This window comes from Chelonia mydas, chromosome 4 (assembly GCF_015237465.2).
Source record: "Chelonia mydas isolate rCheMyd1 chromosome 4, rCheMyd1.pri.v2, whole genome shotgun sequence".
Lineage (NCBI taxonomy): Eukaryota > Metazoa > Chordata > Testudines > Cheloniidae > Chelonia > Chelonia mydas.
In genome coordinates, this window is record NC_057852.1 from 117,212,208 (window position 1) to 117,238,141 (window position 25,934).

Here is a 25,934-nt window from a genome sequence, read left to right on the forward strand (position 1 = left end):
CCTCTGTTGGTACCGCTTGGGAGTCACCTAACATGGAATAGACATGAGCAAGCACTCAAAGAAGAAAAGACAGTTACCTTTTTCATAACTGGTGTTCTTAGAGATGTTGCTCATGTCCATTCCATAACCCGCCCTCCTTCCCCACTGTCAGAGTTTCCGGCAAGAAGGAACTGAGAATTGAGGGAGCCGGGGCGCCCCTCATACTGTGGCATGTGCACGCCACTCCTGAGGGTGCTAGAGCCAGTCCCCTCTGGATACCACTGAGGAACAGCTGCCAGCACCGGTGCATGTGGTGAACACACACATGGAATAGACATGAGCAACACATCTCAAAGAACACCAGTTACAGAACAGATAACTGTCTTTTTATTCCTCCCCTGTGTTTCCTATCTTTTAACCAGTTACCAGTCCATAAAAGGATCTTCCCTCTTATCCCATGACAGCTTATTTTGCTTAATTGTTTCTTAAACAAACGGTTCTTTGTTTATACTCGCTGTCCACCGTTGCTATTGTCAGCGGAGCTGCACTGGTTCGGTATGATGCCATTGGAATATGTAGTAGATAAAGTAATGGGAATGGTTAGTGTCAGTCATATGCATGTTCATCTCATCCTCAGATTCAGACAGAATTCTTTAGAAAAAACAGATTCATAAGGTTAATGAAATGGATGAAATGTGCTAGGAGAGGGACGAAGCAGCTGAGGGAAATTCATCTTTATCAAGTGCTTCCAAAGGAGTGACAGTCAAGAAACTGACTTGAAAATGGGACACTTATATGCAGGGAAACTCAGCGCTGTGTTCATACTCTAGGAAGAAAACAAGAGACTGATAATGTTCATTATTAAGGGGCAAGCGGTTCGGCTTAATTTAAAAAACAATGTTCAGCAATTCAGACAGATTGGGCTGGGTTCTGAAAGAGAAGAATGTCATTGTAATTCAAGAGATGTGTTAGAATAAAGTTGTTTGCTTTCAGATGTTATGAAGTAACTACAGCAGAGGGAACAGGAAGTTAAACTTCACATCTGACACGTTCTTTCTCACTCATTGTCTTACTGACTTTCAATTGAGAGGCACTGATGAGAGCTTTAATAATCCTGAGTGATGACCACAATTATCCTGAAATTTATCCTTTTGACAGAGTGCTTTGGCTACGTAGGTAAGTTCTTTGAAGTTTTGAGGGGGTTGGGATTTGGTGCATTTGGTATATCTGTAATTCTCTAGGGTTAATCAAAAAAATCAGTTTGGTTTTAAAAACCTAAAAGCTAATGCCCCAAATATGTATAGATCAATTAAAACATATGTAGCTGCTGTGCAAGCCCTTCACATAGATTTCCATGTGTGCATGTTTGGGAGAACATTACTCAGGTTTTTATAGTGCAGAAGGCAAAATTATTGTTTGTGCTGAATCCAAGCTACTGTTGGCAAAATACCATGCGATTAGAAGAAGTTGCTCAAAGAGCATTAGCCCAAAAATGATTGTCTTAGAGGAAATCCAAAGATTAAAAAATTACATTGTACTAATTCCAAAATGATGTCACCAGGTTAATAATTATCAATTTCCTTTATTTAAAATTAGATCTTTATAGTAAGTTCTTCATCGAGATTAACTCTTAGTGTAAAATTTAAAATATTGTGAAGTCTTTCTTCCAGAACAAATAGCTAGTGAAATACAATACAGTTGGATTTTTGTATCACAGCTTTCATACAAACTGTGTTGCAAAAAGCTGAACAGCGTTAAATATTATAGTAATAGCACTAAATAGTAAAGCAGAAGAAAAGAGAAATTAAGATATTTAGATAAGAGAAAAAAAGATGTTTTCTGATGTGTTTTTAACAAAGAGAGAGGAAACCAATAAGGCGGGGATGCAGGAAACGTGTCTAATACAATAAAAATAATAAAAAAACCCTAAAATGAATTAGCTCAAAAACCTTGAAATTAATATGATATATACCATGCCACTTTAGCAACCCAATAATCTTACTATTTAAATATTCTTCCCTTCCTTTCCCCCTCCCCCTTTTTTCTGATGTTTATTCAGCAATATGTTCTATCTTGGTCATTCTGCATTTCAGTTCTAATATCTTTCAGGTGGATACTGCATTTTTACCCAGCATTTAAAGTGCCATTCAAACCAATGATACGATGCACAAGTTTTAAATAATAATAAAGGCAAGAGCTGCTTTTTCTGAAAAAGAATATATTGTAAAGTAGGAAGAGGGAAAAAAATCAATGTTTTCTTGTGGGTGTGCTCTTAAATCTTAATAAAATTTCAAGTGAACTTCGCAACTCTTGGGGCTCATACTGCTGTTACTGTATTAAAAATGGGAATGTTGCCATTGATTTCGGTAGGATTGGAATTGGACCCTTCACGGTAGGACTATAAATGATCAAGGTGGATTAAATAAATAGCTCGTGTGAGCCACATTGTGAAAAGAAAGGAGGAGAAAGATTTCTTATAACTTCTCTATGTGGGAAGAAAGCTTCATCAGTTCAAAAGAAGAAGAAAAACCAGGCTGACGCTTTCAAAAGGGATTGCACAGCTCTGATAAAACTTGACCAATGTCTTTAAGATTATGAGAAATATAGAGCCAAATCCTGGTGTCCTCACTTGGGATTTGGCTGTACAGGGTTTACAGGGCCTAAGAATTCAGCGAAAAATTGAGCATGAAACTTGGGAAATGGTCCATTACTGCGCCATTAGCAGCAATGGAGGTAAACTTCAAAGGACTAAAAACAACGAGGAGGACTTGTGGCACCTTAGAGACTAACAAATTTATTTGGGCATAAGCTTTCGTGGGCTAAAACCCACTTCATCAGATGCTTGGAGTGGAAAATACAATAGGCAGGTATATATACACAGTACATGAAAAGATGGGAGTTGCCTTACCAAGTCGTGGGGTCAGTGCTAACGAGACAATTCAATTAAAGTGGAAGTGGGCTATTCTCAACAGTAGAATACCAAGGGACGAAAAATCACTTTTGTAGTAGTAATGATGCCAATGTAATCAGGGTGGCCCATTTCAAACAGTTGACAAGAAGGTGTGAGTAACAGTAGGGGGAAATTAGTATGGTGAAAAAAAACTAATGTCCCCCTACTGTTACTCACACCTTCTTGTCAACTGTTTGAAATGGGCCACCCTGATTACATTGGCCTTATTACTACTACCTGCCTATTGTATTTTCCACTCCAAGCATCTGATGAAGTGGGTTTTAGCCCACGAAAGCTTATGCCCACATAAATTTGTTAGTCTCTAAGGTGCCACAAGTACTCCTCGTTGTTTTTGCTGATACAGACTAACACGGCTACCACTCTGAAACCTGTCACCATTCAAAGGGACAGTTAGTTTCAATATGATCAAAGTGTGATCCTTCTTGGGGTGCCCAGGACCATGAGCCACTTTGTTACCTCCCTGCCTCAGCTGGTGCTGCTGCTGCTTTACTGTGTGTCAGCACCCTGATGCCATCAGTCTGTTAATCTCCCAACCAATTTCCTCCAGGCTCGGCCAGCCCTTACTTTGCCTGGCAGGTTAACAATAGATGCACCCTAGCCCCTGTGAAAACACCTCCTGTCCTATCCAGACCCTGTCACTGGCACACTCAGAATGCGACATCTTTGGTTCAACAGAGGACAGCTCCAATATAACATCACAGCACCGACATATAGATATGGTGAAAACAATCATACCTTTATTATCTAAAGCTGAAATTTAAGAGATAGTGACTAAGGATAACAAATGGAAACCAAAATGGTTACATATAAAACAAAAAGTATAACACCCTTCTTAGAGTCTAAACTTAACTTCTACAGGCTAAAATCCTTGTCTAAAGTATTTCTCATCTAGAGCAATCTCCCAGAGTCATCAACCACAGGGCTCGGATCCACCTTGCATGAATACTAAAAGCACTGTCCTTTTGCCTTCTTATATCCCTAAAGTTCTTCGGTTGGTCCCCAGAGTCAGGCTGACCGCCCGTGGTTTATTCCCTGGGGTGCTGACACTACATTGTCTTCACAGCCTCATCTTGTTGTCCTATACAAATGGACTTTTACTATGTTGGCTTACAATGCTTATTTTACATGTGAAGCAAGGCAAACAGGTGAGGATATATCTCCTTGTCTGACACAACCTGTTTGTGAACCCTGCCTGGGATACAGACTCAGAAACATATTTTCATTACCTATTCACGATTCCTTAAATATCCATACCTACATCTTGCAAAAATAAGTTTTTTTTAGATACCTCACTTGAACCTTTTTGGCTTTGGTTACCATGAGAGCAGTATGTTGGGTGTAGTGAGTTTGTCAGGCCTGTCAAGGGTTGCTGGTACAGAACAGTGAACTCTTTGCCAGTTGGCATTGAGGTGTTCTAAGGTCACATTAAGGTGTTTGTAATTATTTAGGGGAAAACAGGAGTAACTAACTTTTAAAAAGTGAGGGTGTTGTCATAAAATAGGCTCCATAATGCCATAAATTATTGTGCTGTTTTATTATGCCTGCGCTAAACTTAAAGTTATTTGGTTTTTGTCAATAGCAAATGGTACCAATGAATTAACAGTCAGCCAGACACCATCAGAAATTAAGGTATCCATTGGAATGTCAGCTGAAATTACCTGTTCCTGGAAAAACGATGAGATGGTTGAGCGGTTTAGAGTAGTCTGGAAAATACAACATCTCACCTTTAAAGAGGGCACCAGCAGAGAGCTATCAACAACACTTTGCTACACAGCCAATGCCACACACAAGGATAAGACAGTGTTAAAGATCGAAGTTGTGAAAAGAAATGACACTGGAACTTACTTCTGTGAGATAATTACCGAAATACCTTTCATGAAAAAAGGGCTGGGAAATGGAACAACTCTGACTGTTGAAGAGCAAGGTAAACAAGCAGTTGACATGAATTGTTCTATAGAGATGCCACTTCATTTGTCTCCCTGAAGATTTTTTAGTCAGAAATGTGTTACTTACTTTTTTCTCCCTTAAGGGTTATAAAGCCAATGATCTGACAAAAAAAACCCAGGGCATTAGGAGCACCCATGTCCTTATTTTGGCACTGACACTAACTCCTTCTGTTGCCTTGGGCAATTCACTTAACCTCTCTGCTTTAGTTTCCTCAGCTGTCAAATGCTCATTTACTGACATCACATAATTCTGAGAGGATTCATGAGATTATTATTTATAGCACCCTTAGGTCTTCTGGGTGCTTCACAGAAGACATAGAACGACACTGTGAAGCCTGGAAGAGCTTCAGTCTATAATTTAGATGTGAGGCAGTGAATGAGGATGAGAAACGCTAGGGAGAGGGATGGAGTGAGGAAAGGCAATGGTTGCATCACTAAGTCACACCGTTACTCAGTTTAGTCATGAGCTCACCCCAGTGGTAGAGTTTTTATCATTTATTATGTTTTATTAATTTATAAAAACAAGCAAGATTAGGAGATATAATAGTAGGCATTTTTGATTCACTTATGGCAAGCATTGCAATGGGCATCAAATGATTTAAACAGGATAAAAATGCTACAGACCTGCAATATTTTATTATTTTATTGTATAATTGCAAAACATTAATCATTTTTATTTTAGGGCCCAAACCTGCAAACACTTAAGCATGTGTGTAACTTTGTTTACATGAGTTGTCCTATTGAAGGGATTGTTCAAATGAGCAAAATAACACACATGTTTAAGTGTTTGTGGGATCTAATATTTACTAGGATTGAACCTAGCCATTGAGGCAGTAGGACACACACACATCTAAAAACCTAACATGGTCTTATATATTGTGCTTTTAAGTAATAAGTAACTTGATTTGAAATGTTTGATTGCAGAGGCTGGATCAATGGAAAACTATCATTTTATGGCAATTCTGGCCATCTTTCCTTTCCTAATATCAGGGGGCTGTTTCTATCTCCGTTACAAAAAGCAGCAGAACTCAAAAAACACTGGTAAGTGGCCCTGCATTTTTCCATATAGTCCCTACCAGCAAATGCTGGTCTCAGAGTATGTGTGCACCTAAAAAAGCAGCACTAGGAGGGGAATTGCATGGTACAACTATTGTGCCTCCAGTCCTGGCTCTTCATGGGTACTACAAGCAATGAGCGGTAGGTGGGGCATTCCAGGCATTTATTATGAGGCATGGTCCATGTGTGTTTGCATGGACCCTTCTTATGCACCTGCAATCACTATGCACCCTCCCTTGCTTGGATTACTCACAGTCCTGGAAAGAGTAAATGTGTCTCTACAATGTGCTGCCACACATGGACCCTGCAAAGGTGAGCTGTATGGTGTATAAAAGGGACTGCAGAAGTCTGGTGTCTGGGCACCCTTCACTAGCACACAGTAGGTCTACACTCCCCTTTGGATGCCATGGAGACCAATGAAAGATCAGTCCCCATCAATCTACCCTCACAAAGCATTGACGTGTGACTCCTGAAATGTGTAATAAACAAAATAATGGCTCTGCTTTGTATTTATGTCACATAAATGTGTTCCATCCACCTTCAGTGCCAGAGAGAAGGACCCATGAGGAACAGACACTTCAGGTTACCGAACTGGAGGAAGGAAATGAGAGAAATGAAGCAGATGAGATAAATTCTTCTTCATCAAACTCGTCAGAATGGGTAAGCGATTTACAGCAGGGGCCGGCCTACAAGTGGGCTCCAAAGTGAGGTTCTCACGGAGGTTCAATTGAGCAGACAGAATTTAACAGGAGAACAGGAAGTTGCTGTTATTTAGTACAGTACAGTATCCTACTGAACAATGTAAAGCCGTGAAATAAAATGAAATGCGTTGTCAATAAGAGCAAAGCAAACTTGCTTAATTTTATTTAAAACTCTGCATGTTGGGAAGGCCGTATCATACTCTTCCCCCTGAAATGCTATAGCATGCCTCAGCATTGTCCCCTATTGCTACTGCAGCCATGGTTAGCAGCTTCAGTGTACTTTACATTGTGGGGAAAGCACAGAACACAAGTATGTATATATTAAGTAAGCAAGAGGAGTAAGGAGGCTATACCATATTGTACTCAAGAGGTTCAGCGTCTCACTGGTGCTGGAGCAACACCGCAATGTAGCTAGGGACTGGGAAAGTTGGCTTTACACTATCTCTCTGCTCCTCCCTTTGGTCCTGGTTCAGCTCAAGGTACCATTCCAGCATCTGGAGATCACTGGAATGCAGTAGCGCTCAGCCATGCCCCTTTTCCCTGGCTACGCCTAGGACATCCCTACATTGGGGGTGGCATAGAACCAGTTACACCTGCCTCCAGATTCCCCTGTTCTGGGGAGACCCCATGAAGCCGGTTGAGGCATCTTTATGGGTCTTTGTACTGCCATCAGCAGTAAAGGTGTCCATGGCATCATAAAAATTCATAGCTGTGTCTGATTTCCATTTGTTTGGAAGTTATTCACCTAACCCTAAGCACACTAGCTGTAGCAGGATAACGAGTGGGAGTGTGGGGTGGTTAGCCCTTAAATATAGCCCCTGACATCATCAAACCACTGTTTTAACCTTAAATAATAAATTCTCAGAATATCTAGGTTAACAGATCGGGATATTGAGAGACAGAGGACCAAATTCAACCCTAGCAGACACAGTTCCCATTGAAATCAGTGGGAGTTTCACAGGCTTACACTAAATGAAGCCCAGAGTGGTTAGGTAAAGTGCCAAAGGCCACAGAGGTGGTTATAGACAGAGCTGCTGATATTAAAACACAGAAGTTCTTGGCTTCTCACCTCATACTCAGTCTCACATTAGCGTTGTTGTTACCACTCCTGAAAATCCACTGGTAATTGCCATGGAGGGCACAAATGGTCAGGACGAGTAATTTTTTGGAAAAATATATAATTGAGAGCTTCTTCACCAGAATGCATTGATTCACCCTGGGTCCCTTCCTGACCTCTTGAGGTCCCTTCCAGTTCTGTGATTCGATGATTAAAGAGTTTATTTTGTAATACTACAGGAAATATCAAAATAATTTTTGCACTGTTGTTGTAGCCATCTTGATCCCAGTATATTTGTGAGCCAAGGTGGCTGAATTTTCACTGAACCAACTTCTGTTGGCCCAGTAAAAGATATTACCTCAGTCAAAATATTTTTTTAAAAATCTATTAATTTCATTTAAAATATAAAAGTAGACCTCTTATTATGGTGGATAGCTCTGTTACTTGTTAATATTTGATGAGGACATTTGAAAAATTGTGTTGAGAATGAGAAGGCAAGCATCAAAGCTGGGTTGCAAAGCAATCAGTTCACTGATAGCCATTAGCTGCAATGGACTTGCATGGACAACGAGAGTCATCCAGAAGATGTGTGAATATAATTATGAAAGATCTATTGTTGTTGTTGTTATTTTATAACTAAATGGCTATTAGCCACAGTCACCTCTTGTCATGTACCTTTTACATTCTAATACAGATATGATCATTTTAATATGAATTGTGATCTTTCATTTCCAAGACTACCTTGTTATTAGCTGGATCAGACGACAAGTGTCACAAAAGTTTGCAGCAATTGTTTAGAAAGTTTTTTGCTTGCTTTAAATGAGGTTTTGCTATTTTTTGCCTGGGTTGCATTAGGTACCTTTTCTGGAGACAGCGAGTGTCATGCTGCTGCAACCTAAGTTTATTCATATCTGAATCCACATCTTATATCCTGTGCAAATCTATCTGCCATCTCTAATTTACGTTCTCACAAAGTGGATGCCACGTAGCTATGAGCACCACAGTTTCTACTTGTTTAGGTATCAAGGCAGTTGTCGTTGTTTTCTACCTCTTGGGGAGAAAGGGTGATCATGTGGCTGAAGAACAGGGCTGGGAATCCAGGCTTGGGTCATATTATTGACTCTGTCACAGATTTCCTACTGCAAGCCACTTCATCTATCTGGGCCTCAGTTTCCCTTCTGTAAAAACGGGGATGATAATACTTTCCTCAAAACAGTTATTGTGAGGACAAATTAAAAAACATCCAATTCTTGATGTCCATTATCACACTATTGTGTACTGCACAAGGCTAAGGATTTTGGGACAGTTAACGAGATGATTCTGTGGTAAACACCCTAGGCATAACAGAATCTTGTGCTGTGTGCATGCACATGTATGTGGGTTTTCGGGGAGATGTTTAGGTCTCCCCAGGATTTTGCTACAGATCTCATCTAAAGACCGCAAAGATTTTACCCATAAATACTCATGAAATGAAAATTGGGTCATTTTGTATGACTCCGAATGGCACCTAGGTAGCACAGTAATTGGACGCTAGATAGATTACATCGAAAATAGCAGCTAAAGGAAATAGCACTATGGTTTTGTACATAAACCCATGTATAGTGGGTACATTACGAGGCTTGAAAGGTCATGGTGGTAGAAAACCCAGCCCAGTTCTGGTGCCATTTAAATAGGAATGGACCTGAACTAAAGTCAGGATCAACCCCTGCAAATTTTGTGGGATTTAGATCCAAATGAGAACTTTGCATCTGGCCCCTTCCTATAATGGGATAAATGAAACCCCTGGTTCCAAAGATGGGGAAAACTTTGCATTTGAATCCAAATATTGTGGCTTGGGCTTATTTCTAAATGTAGAACTCTGTGACTTTTGAGATGGGTCAAATCAGGTTCCTTGGGTCCTATTCTAGGTGATGTGTTAGATAATTATTCAGCTTAAAACACACTTGAATAGTATAAGTCAATTTGATGGGAGTTTTCTTTCGTTTTCAAGGCTATTTCCACACTTTATGAGTCCCTTGATTATTTTGCAATGAAGCAAGATGAAGATAAAGAGCAGGAGAACAAACACTCTGTCGCTTTTGCATCAAACGCGCAGAAGATTAGTAAATCTCATGACTAACTGCAGCAGCTGGGAAATCTAGAAGATGTGAGGAAAACAGCAAGGACCCTCCATCCACTTTGACATTCCAGATTTGAAAGTTCATGTAATTAATGAGACAGAGAGATAAAACTGGCAAGCCACTGAGTACAATAGCGTAATTTGCTTCTTGATCTCCCAGTGTGCAACTGAAATGCAGTGAAGTCTGTTTGCTGTCCCTGGAACACCATTATGAAAGTGAAGCGAGTATGGTAAGAGAAGTAAGGTTGGTTCAAAATAATGGAGAAAAGTATTTGTGTTATTGACTTTCATGCAAAATTCCCGGAGTCTTTTGTTGTTGCTGTTTTAAAAGTTTGATATCTCACTATTTACCTGGGGGTTTATTGTCATGCAGTGGCTTCTCTTCCCCCCAGTTCCCACTTCCCAGTCTGCAGGAGTAAACATAACAATGCGCAATCATACTGTGAGCATTTGCCAAATTGAATACCATCGAACCATTAAAAGCGTTGCTTCAGGCAATGGACACTACATGATGGTTTAGAGGAAGATGGAGAAAAAACCCACACTGATAATCACCCAGACAGTTGAGCAATACTGTGCATAGGATGAAATCCTTCCTGACCACTGAGGGGATCACTAGATGCACTGAAGCATGAGATTTCATTACCCTATCTTAGCATGAGTTAGTATGCAGGACAGCATGCTGTCCTGCATACTAACTACATCCTATATAGAATATGACAGTTAATGCATTAAAGAAGATAGCTAGAGCCTTTCTGAGTAAAGGTTTCAGAGTAGCAGCCGTGTTAGTCTGTATTCACAAAAAGAACGAGGAATACTTGTGGCACCTTAGACTAACAAATTTATCTGAGCATAAGCTTTCGTGGGCTACAGCCCACTTCATCAGATGCATAGAATGGAACATACAGTAGGAAGATGCATATAAATACAGAGAACATGAAAAGGTGGAAGTTGCCATACCAACTCTAAGAGGCTAATTAATTAAGATGAGCTATTAGCAGGAGAAAAAAAACTTTTGTAGTGATAATCAAGATGGCCCATTTCAGACAGTTGACAAGAAGGTGTGAGTAACAGTAGGGGGATAACATAACAGCAAACAAATGCAGCGGCTAGTATTTTAGACTTATTGAAAAAAAGAGAGAGTAGCTGAAACATCAGTGTGTTTGTGTAGCAGTCTTTTTTGTCTGCTGTTAAGATTCATTCTGTGGACAGGTGGCCAGTGGATTATTTTCCCAACAGTGGGCACAGGTAAGTAGACTTCATCATTATGTAAGAGAGAGCTGATTCAGACGGTTCTGGAGGGTGCCAGCAAACACAGACTGGCTTTTCCAAACTGCCCAGAAACAATTCTGACACTTTAAATGTTATTCAGTATCTTTTCAATGAAAATGGAATGGTTTCCAAGTATTTTCTGTGTGTTGCTGTATGTGTAGAGTGAGAGACAGAGTGTCAATTGGCAACAGAGCATCTCTCTGTCTATCAGTAAATCTAAATCTATCTGTATTTAACTCATATGTAAATAAAATCCGATTTTCTTAGTTATTTCTCTTCTCTTTTTGTTAAATTTAAATAATTTAAACCACAAGCCTCAGTGTCTCTCATCATGATATTAATTATTACAGGCTTGTTCCCTCCCCTGCAGGATAAAGCCCTCATAAAAGTGCCATGAAGCATCTTTGTGACTGGTGATGCTTCAGAGTGGGACAGATTTCTGTGGGTTTGTCCTATGAGTGGAAAGGCCACTCTTTTGTTTTCTTTGCTCATTATTTTATATTTATTTTTTGTTCTCCAGTGTTCTTTCAAAAAGAAAAGGAGTACTTGTGGCACCTTAGAGACTAACCAATTTATTTGAGCATGAGCTTTCGTGAGCTCTGAAACCTGTCAGTGTTCTTTCAGTGTTTGAAGTAACTGTTACTTTGCTGTGGAAAACTGATTAGTGGAAGTTCTATATTTACAATGTCACGCTGCAGAATCCACTGGAAATTGTACATAGGTTGCAGGAGGAGAGAAGGGAGCAAGGAGGAACATTTTAACACATCTGTGTATTGCTGATGACACACACACTGGCTACATAAATCACACAGATTTGGGGAGCTAGAAATAGAAATCTGACATTTCATGAGCTCCAAAAACTAACAAAATTAATTTGTTAGTCTCTAAGGTGCCACAAGTACTCCTTTTCAGTTCGCTACCAGTTGAGCTAAAATATATTTCCCTTAGCTGCTAGTAACGGTAGATCTCTTATTCTTTCCATGATCAATCTCTCTCTCACTCACAGAGGGAGAGAGAGAGAGAGAGAGAGCAAGAGCACCAATACCTTACAAAGGGGAAGGTGTAAAATGAAATTACATTGCTCACAGATCTGCAGTTCCAGGGCTGAAATGTCCTGACCGGTATTTGAGAAGTATCATCGTTGAAAATGCCTGTTGGCCTAGTCAGGGTGAGTGTGTCAGTAGTCTGGAAGTCATAAGGTCCCAGGAAAGTTTTATATCAGGCTCAGTCCATGGATGGACAGGAATTTAGGAGACTTATACAATTGGTAAAGCTGAAGGTAACTTTAATAGCAAGTCTTAGCGCTTGATCCAAGAAGCTCCCAATAATGCAACAGAGGTAAATAATAAGTGGTTAGCAACAAATCTGTTTTTCCCATCTGCTAATGGTGAGGCCTGCATTTAAAATAATTCAAGGAGATGCACTGTAGCCAGGAAAGCCAAAGAGGAGATGTGGCTACATACTTAAGAACGAAGGGGCATGCTCTGAGCCGCAGGTCAGAAGCATGTCTGTGAATCATGTTTTTGCTGGACATTATTAGTAAGTACTGTATTAAATTACATGATGGCCTCCCCAGTAAGGATTTCTGGATCTGCCCTTGCTAATAGCTGCCTGTATTGCAGTATATGACCAGCATTTCTGTGTTCTGGCTCTTAAAGGTTACACCCAGTTGTCCTGACCTATTTTTATCCAGGAGCTGACTGGCTAGAAGCCAGCTGATTTATTTTCAGAGCTCACACCCTTTGCCTGTGCCCTACTCAGTCACGAAGTATTTCACACATGTGCTGCATTTCTCTCGTGGGTTCTTATATGAGACAAGACTTTGCAATCCCTGTCGAGGACTTCTCACGACAATCACACATCTGCTTATTTTGCTTGTTGATTTATTTTTCCCACTGCTGCCATGTTCGCTATGGACTTGTTTTAAAACAGACAGAACGCTATAGTAAATCTCATGTCATATTCTGGCACCCAGAATGATATTAACACTGGCTGGTCAGACAGTCCCCTGGACCATTTGGTGATCATTCAAACCCATATGCCTAATAGTAAAACATTTCAAACTTCAAGAGAACCTATGAGGATTTGATTTCAGCCACCATTTTGGCCTCTTTCCTCCTGAGCAGGGTGTATCCAGAGCCACATTTCAAAAGGTTTGATTTTAGATTCAAAGCACCTCTCTGCACATAGGTGAAAACCTTATTAAACAATAAGGCAGCTATGATGTCATGGGACCCACAGGATGCTGTTGCTGAGGGTTGGTGCACTGGCCACAGCAATTAAGTACTGCAGATTTCAATACTCCTTGGCTCACATTTAAATTTGTTTTCCTAATTTTTTAAAAATCTTTTACCCTCCATGGGGAGGCGGGTTCTCCCTCCCCTCACCCAAAGCTACATGAGCACTGGGGGGCCTTTCTCCGAAGGCATTTGTGTAAGGAAGGTGTGAAGCAGATTTTCTTCTTCTGTGGTGTTTGGGTGCATTGGCAGGGGTGACTGGCACTATAGACCACTGTTTCTCAACCTTTTTGATACCAGGGACAGGCTTCCTGCCTCACTAATCTGTGTCAGGGAGATCTCAGGGATCAGCAACGGCACTGGTCCGTGGACCGGTCACTGAGAAACAAAGAAGCTGATATGACTCTATGTGCCCTTGGCTGATAACAGCAAGAGGCGGGGGGGGGGGGGCAGTCTTTAAAGATTTAAGAAATTCATTAAGCCTCATAGCAATCGCCTGTGAAAAGTGAACTGCAAAGTAAAGAGCTTCAAATCTATTTTACTTCATCAGTATGTGCTGAATGTCCCCACTAACCAGGATGAGAAATAAATTAACAAGTAAATTAAGTGTTAAAAACCTTAAAAATCCACCATAAACCAATTTAAGAGATATTGGCTGACTCCACTGTATTCTGGCTTGTCAAGGTTCCTTCCCCACTCTGAACTCTAGGGTACAGATGTGGGGACCTGCATGAAAACCTCCTTAGCTTACTTTTACCAGCTTAGGTTAAAACTTCCCCAGGGTACAAACTATTTTACCCTTTGCCCTTGGACTTTCGCTGCCAACACCAAACGTCTAACCGGGTTTCTGGGAAAGAGTTGTTTGGAAATGTCTTTTCCCCCCAAAATCCTCCCAACCCTTGCACCCCACTTCCTGGGGAAGGTTTGGTAAAAATCCTCACCAATTTGCATAGGTGACCACAGACCCAAACCCTTGGATCTTAAGAACAATGAAAAAGCATTCAGTTTCTGAAAAGAAGAGTTTTAATAGAAGTAAAAATAATCACCTCTGTAAAATCAGGATGGTAAATACCTTACAGGGTAATTAGATTCAAAACATAGAGAATCCCTCTGGGCAAAACCTTAAGTTACAAAAAGACACGCAGACAGGAATATCCATTCCTTTCAGCACAGTTTAATTCCTCAGCCATTGAAAGAAATCATAATCTAACGCATATCTAGCTAGATTACTTACTAAGTTCTAAGACTCCATTCCTGTTCTGTCCACAGCAAAAGCATCACCCAGACAGAGACAGACCCTTTGTTTTTTTCCCCCTCTCCAGCTTTGAAAGTATCTTGTCTCCTCATTGGTCATTGTGGTCAGGTGCCAGCGAGGTTATCCTAGCTTCTTAACCCTTTACAGGTGAAAGGGTTTTTCCTCTGGCCAGGAGGGATTTTAAAGGTGTTTACCCTTCCCTTTATATTTATGACATGGCTCCATACTCCAATGGACTTTGTTGGCAGATAGGATGTGGCAATGATTATTTTCTTGGCTTTATCGCGGAGCAGAGTTGTTTATTGGTCCCTCCACCTGCTTTGGTGAGTCTGTGCTACAGCTCCAGAGCCCTGCGCGGATATAAAATTTGTATCTACAAATGATAGTTTTAAACACAGGGGCCTGGAGTAAGTGAGTGCTACTCAATTGACTTCAGTAAAAGTTGAGCCCACTAATGTCAGCTCTGAATTTGGCCTGATAAGGTTTCATTTGTTTATGTTCATTTCATACAGGCAGCCCAGCGGGGCGGTGGCTGCGTGTGAGTTACTGTTTGTAAAATGGACTTCAGTAGCCGCATCCGATGTGCAAAAGTTGTCTGCAGATATCCACATCTGCCAATGTGGATATCCGCAGATATCTGCGGACTTTCAGGGCTCTAAACAGCTCCACAGGTCACCGCACAGCATTGACCACTGGTGCCGGAATGGGGCGGGGGGCATCCACTTTTCACAGGAGCGGCCTCCTTCCCCTTTCCCGCTTCTTCCCTTCCAACCCCCCACCAGGCAAGCGTGGAGCTCAGCCGGGGAGCCTGGGCAGTCGGGGGAGCCGTGGCAGACCCTCTACCTGCCCGTTGGGGGAGGGCAGTTGAGAGCAGCCCCCAGCCATATCCCTGCCCCTCAGGCTCCCCGCCTGGTCTAGGGCAGGTGGAGGGTCCGTGACTCTGCGCCAGGTCCCAACTGCCCGCGCGGCTCTCCCTGACTCCAGCAGGGGTGAGTGGGCGGTGCCTCGAAGCCTCCGCCCAGCCACCATAAGAGCTGGGCGGGCAGCTGTGAGAAACCGCGGCATGGACCCCTCCACCTGCCCTGGGCGGGGGGTCTGGAGAGTAGGGACATGGGCCGGGGACTGCTTGGGCTCCCCTGGCAAGGGCAGGTGGAGGGTCCACTGCAGCTCCCCACAGCTGCCTGCCTAGCTCTTATCATGGCTGGGCTGGACTCCTAGGCCCGCCCTCCGAGCCGGAGCCGGAGCCGGAGCTGGGTCGCAGAGCACCTGGGGAACCTGGGTCCCTCCACCTGCTTTGGTGAGTCTGTGCTACAGCTCCAGAGCCCTGCACGGATACAAAATTTGTATCTGGCATCCGAGCTGCTATTCGCAAGAATGGTCAACGGATATAAAGTGGATACCCCCAGATTTGCAGGGCTTTACTTTAGACTCCAACCTGAACCTTCGTTCAGTGAACACGTACCAGCTTGGTTTTGCAAAGAAAAGACAAATGCCCCTGCATTTATTTCTGCAATCAACAGAAGACTGTGCAGCAAGCTAACAGTTTCACTGCAAATCTCACAGATATACTATTACTGAGAGCTGAGGTTTCCTGAGGAAGCGGACATGAGTCATAAAAGGAATAAGATTCTCCTCTGCATGCCATGGGGGTCAATGCCAATCTAAAAGGTGGTGTTTATACAATGGATATTCTGTGACTTGTGTAAAAAAAAAAATAAAAAAATTAGTGGTCTAAGTCCCCTATGCACATCATCGTTGGCACCCCTTTTTGGCTGCTTCAGCAGAAACGCTACAGAATAAATAAAAGCAGTGAGGGGTGGGTGAGACACGTCCCTGGGGCAGAGTAGGGAGCCTGAATTGTCACTGCATAGGCTGTGAGCGTTCTATGAAGAACTGGAAAGTGGGTAAACTGCCCATGTACAAGGCACTCTTTACACTGGAGAAGTGTGTCTCTGTTAGGGGTTTGCACTACATCAGTGTGGCTGTATGGGTGCAAAAATCCCTAAGATAGACAAGGCCTTAGTCGTAAACAAACAAAAAATGGGGGAACGGAGAGAAAAGCAAAGGTTACATTGATAAGCTCACCAAGGGACTTGGAAAGTTGGTCATTGACTTCAGTGGGTTCTGGATTTGGTCTTTGGTTACTCAGTAACCTACAGGCACATCTTGAGGGCTCCCTTAAATTAGTGTTGTTTGGTTGTTTTAAACTTCGCACAGGTGACCCAGCATGGACAAAGGCATGAGGCTGGAATGGGACAAGAAATAAGGGGGCATCATTGCACATTTGGCATCATTGGCACATCAGGAAGTGAGGTCAAAGATATGAAAGTGGGATTGAGCAATGGAAGGCCTTGAAAACAAGGAAGAGGAGTGTGAGCTGTTGTGTTTATCTGCTATGAAACTCATTGACTTTAAGACCAGAAGGGCCCATCATGATCATCTAGTCAGATGCACATCTCAAAGAACCTCACCCACCCACTCCTATAATAGGCCCCTAACCTCTGGCTGAGTTACTGAAACCCTCAAATCATGATTTTAAAAAGTCAAGTTACAGAGAATCCACTATTTACTCTAGTTTCAACCAGCAAGTGACCCGAGTCCATGCTGTAGAGGCAGGTGAAATCCCCCCCTACACCCCTGCCAGAATCTCTGCCAAGCTGACCTGGAGGGAAATTCCTTCCCAACCACCAAATATGGTGATCAGTTAGACCCGCAGCATGTTGTCTAGACCCACCAGCCATACTTCACTGTGTGGCTTCAGCTCATGAAAATCCCATACACAACTATTGTGTCCTTTTCTCTTCTTTGGTTCTGGAAACAGACACAGTGAATGTGTCTCCTTTATGGACTCTATGCAGCAGAAAAGGGAGAGTGTTTAGATCAGGTGTGGGCAAACTACGGTCCGGGGGCCACATCCGGCCCTTCAGATGTTTTAATCCAGCCCTCGAGCTCCAGCCAGGGAGCAGGGTTGGGGGCTTGCCCCACTCTGCATGTGCCATGGCTCTGCGCGGCTCCTGGAAGCAGCAGCATGTCCCACCTCTGGCTCCTACATGCAGGGGCAGCCAAGGGGCTCTGCACGCTGCCCCCACCCCAAGCTCACCACTGCAGCTCCTATTGGCTATTGAAAGCAAAAGCCTATGGGAGCTGCAGGAGCAGTGCCTGTGGACAGGGCAGGGCGCAGAGCTGCCTGGCCGCGCCTCTGTGTAGGAGCCAGAGGGGGAACATGCCTCTGCTTCCAGGAGCACCTTGAGGTAAGCACTGCCCAGAACTTTCACCCCTGAGCCATCCCCCTGAACCCCTCAGTCCCAGCCTGGAGCACCCTCCTGCACCTTCAACCCCTCATCCCCAGCCCCACCCCAGAGCTCACACCCCCAGCCGGAGCCCTCACCACCACCCCTGCACCCCAACCCCCAATTTCATGAGCATTCATGACCCACCATACAATTTCCATACCCAGATGTGGCAAAAAGTTTGTCCACCCCTGGTTTAGATAGTGTAGTGACAGGCACTTTTTAAATGCCATTAGCTTTAATTAGATTAGGTAGTATCTTCTCGGGTTGACAGTTTATCCCCTGTACTACATTAGGTAAACTTTGTTCTTTATAGTTTCATGAAAATACTGATTAAAACCAACCAGCTGATATTGAGCAAGAAAGGAAGTGGAAAGAGTGGCTACACTCTTCAGGCCAAATGAGAAGATCGCCTCTGGGTAAAGAGAAGAGCAACTGGTTTCCTATCTTGCCTTGAGAGCTGTGATGTGGTGGGGCAGGCTGTGAGAGCAGTGAACAGTGAGGCTAAAGCACTGTGAAGAGGAGCATTAAAAAAGGCAGATTGTTTGTAAGAGATTATAGACCACATTCTACACATACTCCTCTGATGACAATAGAGTTATACCCATGCATAATATGCAGTGTAACTAAAAGTAGAATGTTCATCTGGAACTGAAGAATTCTTTGTTCTCTAAGTTCTTAGAATATCAGGGTTGGAAGGGACCTCAGGAGGCCATCTTGTCCAACCCTCTGCTCAAAGCAGGACCAATCCTCAGTTTTTGCCCCAGAGCCCTAAATGGCCCCCTCAAGGATTGAACTCACAACCCTGGGTTTAAGCAGGCCAATACTCACACCACTGAGCTATCCTTCCCCTCTAAAAAATTGTAACGTTATTTAAAAGCCCTGTCCTTGGCAAGTTGTATCCTAATAAGTTGTTTCATTGTTGTGTTTGAAGCAATCTATATCATTAAGAAGGATTGTCCAGAACCAGAACCCCAGCTCCAATCACTTCCAAACTTTGGTGAATTTTGGATATAAATATTTATTCAAACTTCATGGCATAGGCCTATCTGCATAATGAGCTGAAGCAGATTGCTGAATTTGACTAGTCTTTGATTTAGGGCACGTCTACCCTGGCAAAGTTACAGCGCCGGCAGTTACAGCGCCTCTTAGAGTGATGAAGGGAAACTGCTGTTGTGTGTTCACACTGTCAGCTGCCTGCGCAATAGCGTGTTCACACTTGCAGCACTTGCAGTGGTATTCAGAGCGGTGCACTCTGGACAGCTATCCCACAGAGCACCTCTTTCTCTTCTGCCGCTAAGACTTGTGGGAAGGTGGATGGGGTCGCGCAGCATCCTGGGTCCTGTCCCAATGCCCCATGATGCGTTGCTTCACATCCCAGCAATCCCTGTGCTTCCATCCGCATTTGGCGCCATCTTTCAACAGTTTGTGTACCGTGCGCCCTGCCTCTTCGGGCTGCAGGAATGGATCCCGCACTGCTGACCAGTATGCTGCTCACTCTGACGAACACGTCACGAGTGGCAGGGGAGTTATTCCTTAAACTACAAGGGCAAGAGGAGTGCGACGTTGATCTCACCACACGTACTAGCTACAACACGAGATTGCTTGTGGCATTCACAGAGGTGCTGACCACAGTGGAACACCGCTTTTGGACTCGGGAAACAAACACTGAGTGGTGGGATCACATCGTCCTGCACGTCTGGGATGATGAGCCGTGGCTGCAGAACTTTCGCATGAGGAAAGTCACATTCATGAGACTCTTTGATGAGCTCACCCCCGCCCTGCGGTGCAAGGACACGAGAATGAGAGCTTCCCTATCGTTGGAGAAGCATGTGGCAATTGCACTGTGGAAGCTGGCTATTCCAGACTGCTACTGATCCATCGCTAACCAGTTTGGAGTGGGAAAGTCCACCACTGGACTCGTGTTGATGAAAGTGTGCAGGCCATTAATCACCTACTGCTCCAAAAGATGGTGACTCTGGGCAACGTGCATGACATTGTAGATGGCTTTGCACAAATGGCTTCCCTAACTGTGGAGGGGCAATAGATGGCACGCACATTCCAATTCTGGGACCAGACCACCTAGCCAATGAGTACATTAATCGCAAGGGGTATTTCTCAATGGTTCTCGAAGCACTTGTGGATCACTGTGGGCATTTCACAGACCTTAACACAGGCTGGTCCGGAAAGGTGCATGATGAACGCATCTTTCGGAACGCTGGCCTGTTCAGGAAGCTGCAATCAGGGACTTTCTTCCTGGACCAGAAGACCACCATAGGGGAAGTTGAAATGCCCACTGTGATCCTTGGAGTCCCTGCCTACCCCTTAATGCCATGGCTTATGAAGCCATACATGGGGCAACTTGACAGCAGCAAGGAGCGGTTCAACAACAGGCTGAGCAAGTGCAGAATGCCCGTTGAGTGTGCATTTGGCCCTTTAAAAGCCTGCTGGCAATGCCTGTATGGGAAGCTGGATCTGGCCAATGACAATATTCCTATGCTTATAGCCGCGTGTTGTATGCTCCATAATATTTGTGGAGGGAAGGGTGAAAGCTTCACTCAGGGCTGGACCACAGAGGTTCAGTGCCTGGAGGCTGAGTTTGAACAGCCAGACTCAGAGACCAGGGCTATTAGAGGGGCACTGCGCAAGGCCATAAGGATCAGGGATGCCTTGAGGCAGCAATTTGAAGCTGAAAGCCACTAATATTTGTTGCTATGCTCGGATTGCAGTGCTTGTAATGCTAGGAGGTGATTGGTGCACATGATGCAAGAAGGGAGTTTAACATAATTGTATGTTGCTTTGCAGTGCTCCTTTTGCTTTCACTTAATAGAATAAAGATTGCTTTCAAACCAACACAATTCTTTTATTAAAAGACAACAACTGAAGGAAAGAGTAAAATGAAAAAATACATCAGCAGGGATGGGGATGGGGGAAGGGAAGGTCCCAGGAGGAGCCGGGACGGCTAAAGATTTGTGTATGTCCAGGGATCATATCCAACCTTCTCCTCGGAGTGCGATGCAGTGGGTACTGTACTTCAGCAGGGCCAAACTGCAGAGGGATGGGTTGAGTGCAGTGGGTAGTGGGAGTCCACACTGCTGGACTGTGAGGAGGGAGGAGTGGAAAGCTGCGGGTAGAGACTGGAGCCAGGAGGTTGATAAGAGTGTGTTGGCGGTGTCTGTGGGGCTCATGGGAAAGAGTTTTGCCACAGCAGCTGCAGCGGAGGGTGGGCGCTGAGCTGCTCGGTTTGAAGAGCTAGTATCGCCTGGAGCGTGTCCCCTTGGCGCTCCATAACATTTAAGAGCCACTCCATGGCTTCTTTCTGGTGTGCTGCATTCTCCTTTCGGCCCCTCTTCTCGCTGTCCCGCCACTCCTTCAGTTCCTGTTTCTCGGCGGTGGGCTGCATCATAACATCGCGCAGAAAGTCCTCCTTCATTCTTCTTGGCCGCTTTCTAATTCTGCGCAGCCGTTCTGCCGCCGATAACAAAAAGGGAGGCTGTGCTCCCAAGGTCATCTCTGCTAAGTTTAAATGCAACATTTTACAGAAGCAGTATTGTTTGCAACACAGACAATTCAGTGCTTTAAAACACAGCCAGTACTTACAGACCTGTCACGAACTGGCTGACCCCAGGCAAGCACACATGAGCCACAAGACCCCCAAAATGGTGAGTAGTCGCAGGGGCAGGGTAAATCACTCTTCCTGGACCCTGCTGTACACTGGGCATGTGGCTCTTGGGGAGAGCCAGCACTGTAGGGGGGGCCTGATAATCATTCCTGTCCCCACACTTTCCACGGGAGGTGATAATAATGGAAGATATCTCGCTGCTGAGTGTGAGCATGGAATCAAAGGAGGGTCTTCTCCAAGCCTGTGGTTCCGCCCTGGCCCCTATGCGGCTCCCCTGTGTGCAGCAGTGGCCCCTCCCGCCCCCCACATGATGGGACAGTGGCGCGGGATAGTTACCGTTAATGGGGCAAGAAACAAAGCAGCTCTGCCAAAGAACCTGCGGCAGCGGATTGCCCAGTATCTCCATGAAGGAACATTAATCCACACTGTGTAGAGTAAAGCACAGGAGTTTATTACACACAGTGCTGGCGGAGTCACTGTGCTTATCAGGCTCAGAGACGCTGCAGAACAATTAATTACAATAGATTATATAGGGTGCTCATTGTGTGGAGAGAAGCGACAGGGATGGGTTTTCCCAAACCCCTGGATAGGTTCTCGCAGCAAGACAAGATAAGCACAACAGGCCAATGGTCTAAAAGATTACGTAATGCCTCCTCCCATCGCCCAAATTAACATATTGCTGACACACAGGTAATTACCCCCAAACCATGTCTATTAAAGTATATAGGTTAAATCCTAATTTTGGGGTCCAGGGGAATGAGGTAGCAGCTCTCCCGCTTGACCAACAGGTACATTCCTGGAGATTTAAAGCAAAAAAGCAGTAATTAGTATTTAACAATAACAATTGTTTGTAAGTTTACCTTTGCATTTTTGTGGGCTAGGATTGGCATACATCTGTGAGGGGAGGGTGTCATAACTCATGTCAATCATATTAGGCCTCTCCCCGAACTCTGTCTGGGATCTGAGGGGTTTTGTACCACTATCTCCTCACTGCATTAGGGAGTAACCATGAGGCCTTTCTCAGCACTTCATGTGTCTATAACTTACGATAAGGATGCCCAGTTACGCTCAGAGTTATGCTGACTCTGCTCACTGACTAGAAACACACAAGGTTATCTGTTTACCCCAGCTTTCTCTTAGCCACGTATTGTTCTTTGTCAGCTAGTCCTCATCTGGGCCTATATGAAAAGTTCTTAGCAGAAACTGTGGTAGTTAAGATCTTACATCCACTGCAAATGGATTTTGGCCCTTCACTCCACGGGAGTTTCCTGGAGATCTCCGAGGGAGATTCCTGTGAAGTGAGGGAGTCAATCAACAGCCTGTTCCGCCGCTCAGACTAGGCATGTGGTGGGAGACAAGCCTGCTGCCCCCAACAACTCGCTTCAGCAATTCCCAAAATCAGATCCACTTACCAGGGACCTCCTCTCCTGTTTGCGCTTCGCCAAGATCTGACTGCTGTGACTGGCTAGGCTCCTCCGGGGTAGAAAAGAGCTCCTAGCTGCATGCATCTTTGCCTCTGGGTCCCCCTTCCCCTCCACATCCTCTTCCAAGATTTCCTCCTCTTGGCTCAGCCCATTCTCGACTGGCACGCAAGCCAATGAAGTATCCACAGGGGCCTTCGCAGTAGAGGTGGGGTCACCACTGAGTATCACGTCCATCTCTTTGCAGAACCGGCAGCTCGTGGGCATAGCACCAGAGTGGCGGTTTGCCTCCCGCGCCTTGTGGTAGGCGTTCCGCAGCTCCTTCACTTTGACCCTGCACTGCAGTGTGTCCCAATCATGGCCCTTTTCTATCATGCATCGAGAAATCTGTCCATAGGTATCGTAATTGCTATGGCTGAAGCACAGCTGGGACTGCACAGTCTCCTCTCCCCAAATGCTGATGAGGTCCAGCAGCTCAGCATTGCTCCAAGCGGGGGATTGCCTGGTGCATGGAGCAGGCATGGCCACCTGGAAAGATGTGCTGAGACCACTGCACGCATCACCAAGCAAACAGGAAGGGGACTTTCAAATTTCCAAAGGAATTTATGGGGTGGGGATGATGGTTGGTCACCTGAGGACAGGGCAGTAGAGTTCAAACTGATGACCAGAGAGGTGAGAACAGGCATTGTGGGACACCTCCTGGAGCCCAATCGCAGAGCTGTAATCACCATGGCGTCACACTGGCACCGCAGCGCTGTAGCCGGGGCACAGAAAGCTGTACGCCTCTTGTCGGGGTGGTTTTTTTAAAGCGCTACAACTGTGCGGTTTCTGCGCACGAAGTGGCTTGGCAGGGTGTACACCTCATTAGAGTAAGACTGAATGTGGTTCCAAGCCCCACAGCTTGAGACCATCTCTAATCATGATATATTTTTGAGTTTGTAATACATTTAATAGTGATGGCAGAAGTGTTTTAGTGGGAGTTGGCTCAGATAGATTAAAGATTCCCCTCCCATTACCACAGTTACAATCACCTATTTTTAGAATCAAACCTGAAGCAAACCCTTTTTGGGGGGTCGTAAATGGAGTGGAGTGCTTATTACAGGGTTACAAGGCAAGAAAATTCCTGATCAGCTGATCCTTTAGTAGTACTAGGAACGCTAGTTATTACAGTAGATCTCCAAAAAGAGTGGCAGGCAGAATTTTGGTATGAAAAAAATCCCTCTTCCATAATTATATAGTATAAAAGAATCTGGTTATGGAAAAATTGAGTTAAATTAAATAACAACAATGTAAAAAAAACAAAAAAAATCACTGAATATTTGGATACTTGGCTTCTGCCCATTGATTTTTTTCGGAAAGGGAACACTTGCCAGCTGTATAAGAATTTTCAGTACGATGATGAACTGAACATGGACTCTGTATTCACACACTGGATACAAGCTTCATGACAGATAGAAAAGAAACATTATGGCTTGTCAGAAGCTTGGAGATAACATCCAAAAAAAATGGACCATCCAAAAAACAAACCTTAGAAAACACATAGAAGACACAATGGTGAGTAAAATTTATGACTGTCTGCGATAATTGTGCAATGATTATGTTATAAAATTAGTGAACATGGATATGTCAAAATGCAACGCAAGCTAAGCTTGCCTTTTGCCTTTGGTTCCTTCTGCATTCAGGACTTTGTACATTCCTTGTAAATAAACAAGACTCATCATAGAAAATACCAGACTCAATCATCAATTTCTACTCCCACCTGGAGTAGGGCCCCTGCACTTTGACTAGCCACTCAGGTCAAAAAGGAGGAACATTGTATTTGACATTTTATTTTAATCTGCTTGAGAACGTCTGTTTTCAAATCAGAGCATAAAAACAATATTGAAACCACTATAATCAGGCTTATACAATCATTATACAAACACCCACCATAACATCTTCATACGCTAATAACCACATAGGTATAGTGTTTCCATAGTCATAACACTGGGCCAAATTCATCCCTGGAGTAACTCCAATGAAATGAAAATATTAAGACCACTAGAATTGTTTCCATGGGGAAAAAAAATGTCTTCCAACTGTTTTAAAACAAATGAGTGTGTACAACTCACACACTCCCTCACTGGGCTACTGCATCAAAACCAGCAAGTGAATTTTACTATAAATATAAGTGGAAAGTTGTTACTACTATCATGAAAGAAGTAATGTGTTTTCAATGTGTGGCATTTAATTTTTATAATCATTGGGGTATTTCAGCTGGATAATAGAACTCAAACTTAGAAGCTTAAAATAAGTTTAAGTTGTGCTTAAATGTTAGATAATTCTTCTTCATGTGTATTTAGGGTCCGGTTAAGAAAAGGCACATTATTTGAGAGAGAGATGATAGATAATTAATGGCTATCTACATCTGCTGCAGGTTTAGCAATTATATATAAATAATAATAGTAATAATTAATTAATAATAATACCACAGAAGTAAGCACAGTATTAAAACCTAAGAAAATAGATCCTTTCTAGTCTCATTTTTTAGCCAGTGCTGAACATCAAGGGCCTAGATTATTGAGTCTTTTCCTCCTTTGCCCTAAGGTGGCAAAATAAACAAATGTTTTTAATTAATGTTCTGTTTCTGATAGTAATTACTGCTATCACATTCAGCAAGTGACATTATTGCTGGAAGAAAAGGAGTACTTGTGGCACCTTAGAGACTAACCAATTTATTTGAGCATAAGCTTTCGTGAGCTACAGCTCACTTCATCGGATGCATACTGTGGAAAGTGTAGAAGATCTTTTATACACACAAAGCATGAAAAAATACCTCCCCCCACCCCACTCTCCTGCTGGCAATAGCTTATCTAAAGTGATCACTCTCCCTACAATGTGTATGATAATCAAGTTGGGCCATTTCCAGCACAAATCCAGGTTTTCTCAACACCCCCCCCCCACACACACACACACAAACCCACTCTTCTGCTGGTAATAGCTTATCTAAAGTGACCACTCTCCTTACA

General features: G+C 43.6%; 2 protein-coding genes across 2 annotated transcripts in view; both read left to right on the plus strand.

Annotated features, from left to right (window-relative positions):
* Positions 1-1,107, plus strand: part of MAN2B2 (mannosidase alpha class 2B member 2) — a 66,526-nt gene extending 65,419 nt beyond the window's left edge. The window contains exon 19 of the mRNA XM_037898099.2: positions 973-1,107. Within this exon, the coding sequence (XP_037754027.1) occupies positions 973-986 (14 nt within the window). The 3' untranslated portion in view covers positions 987-1,107. The remainder of the gene's footprint in view (positions 1-972) is intronic.
* LOC114018671 lies at positions 1,022-11,371 on the plus strand. The gene is made up of 5 exons (XM_027818922.3): positions 1,022-1,155; positions 4,530-4,874; positions 5,821-5,937; positions 6,497-6,612; positions 9,701-11,371. Exons 1-5 carry the CDS (start codon positions 1,101-1,103, stop codon positions 9,827-9,829), a joined length of 762 nt encoding a protein of 253 aa, XP_027674723.2. The 5' UTR covers positions 1,022-1,100; the 3' UTR covers positions 9,830-11,371.
* The last annotated feature ends 14,563 nt before the right edge of the window (positions 11,372-25,934 follow it).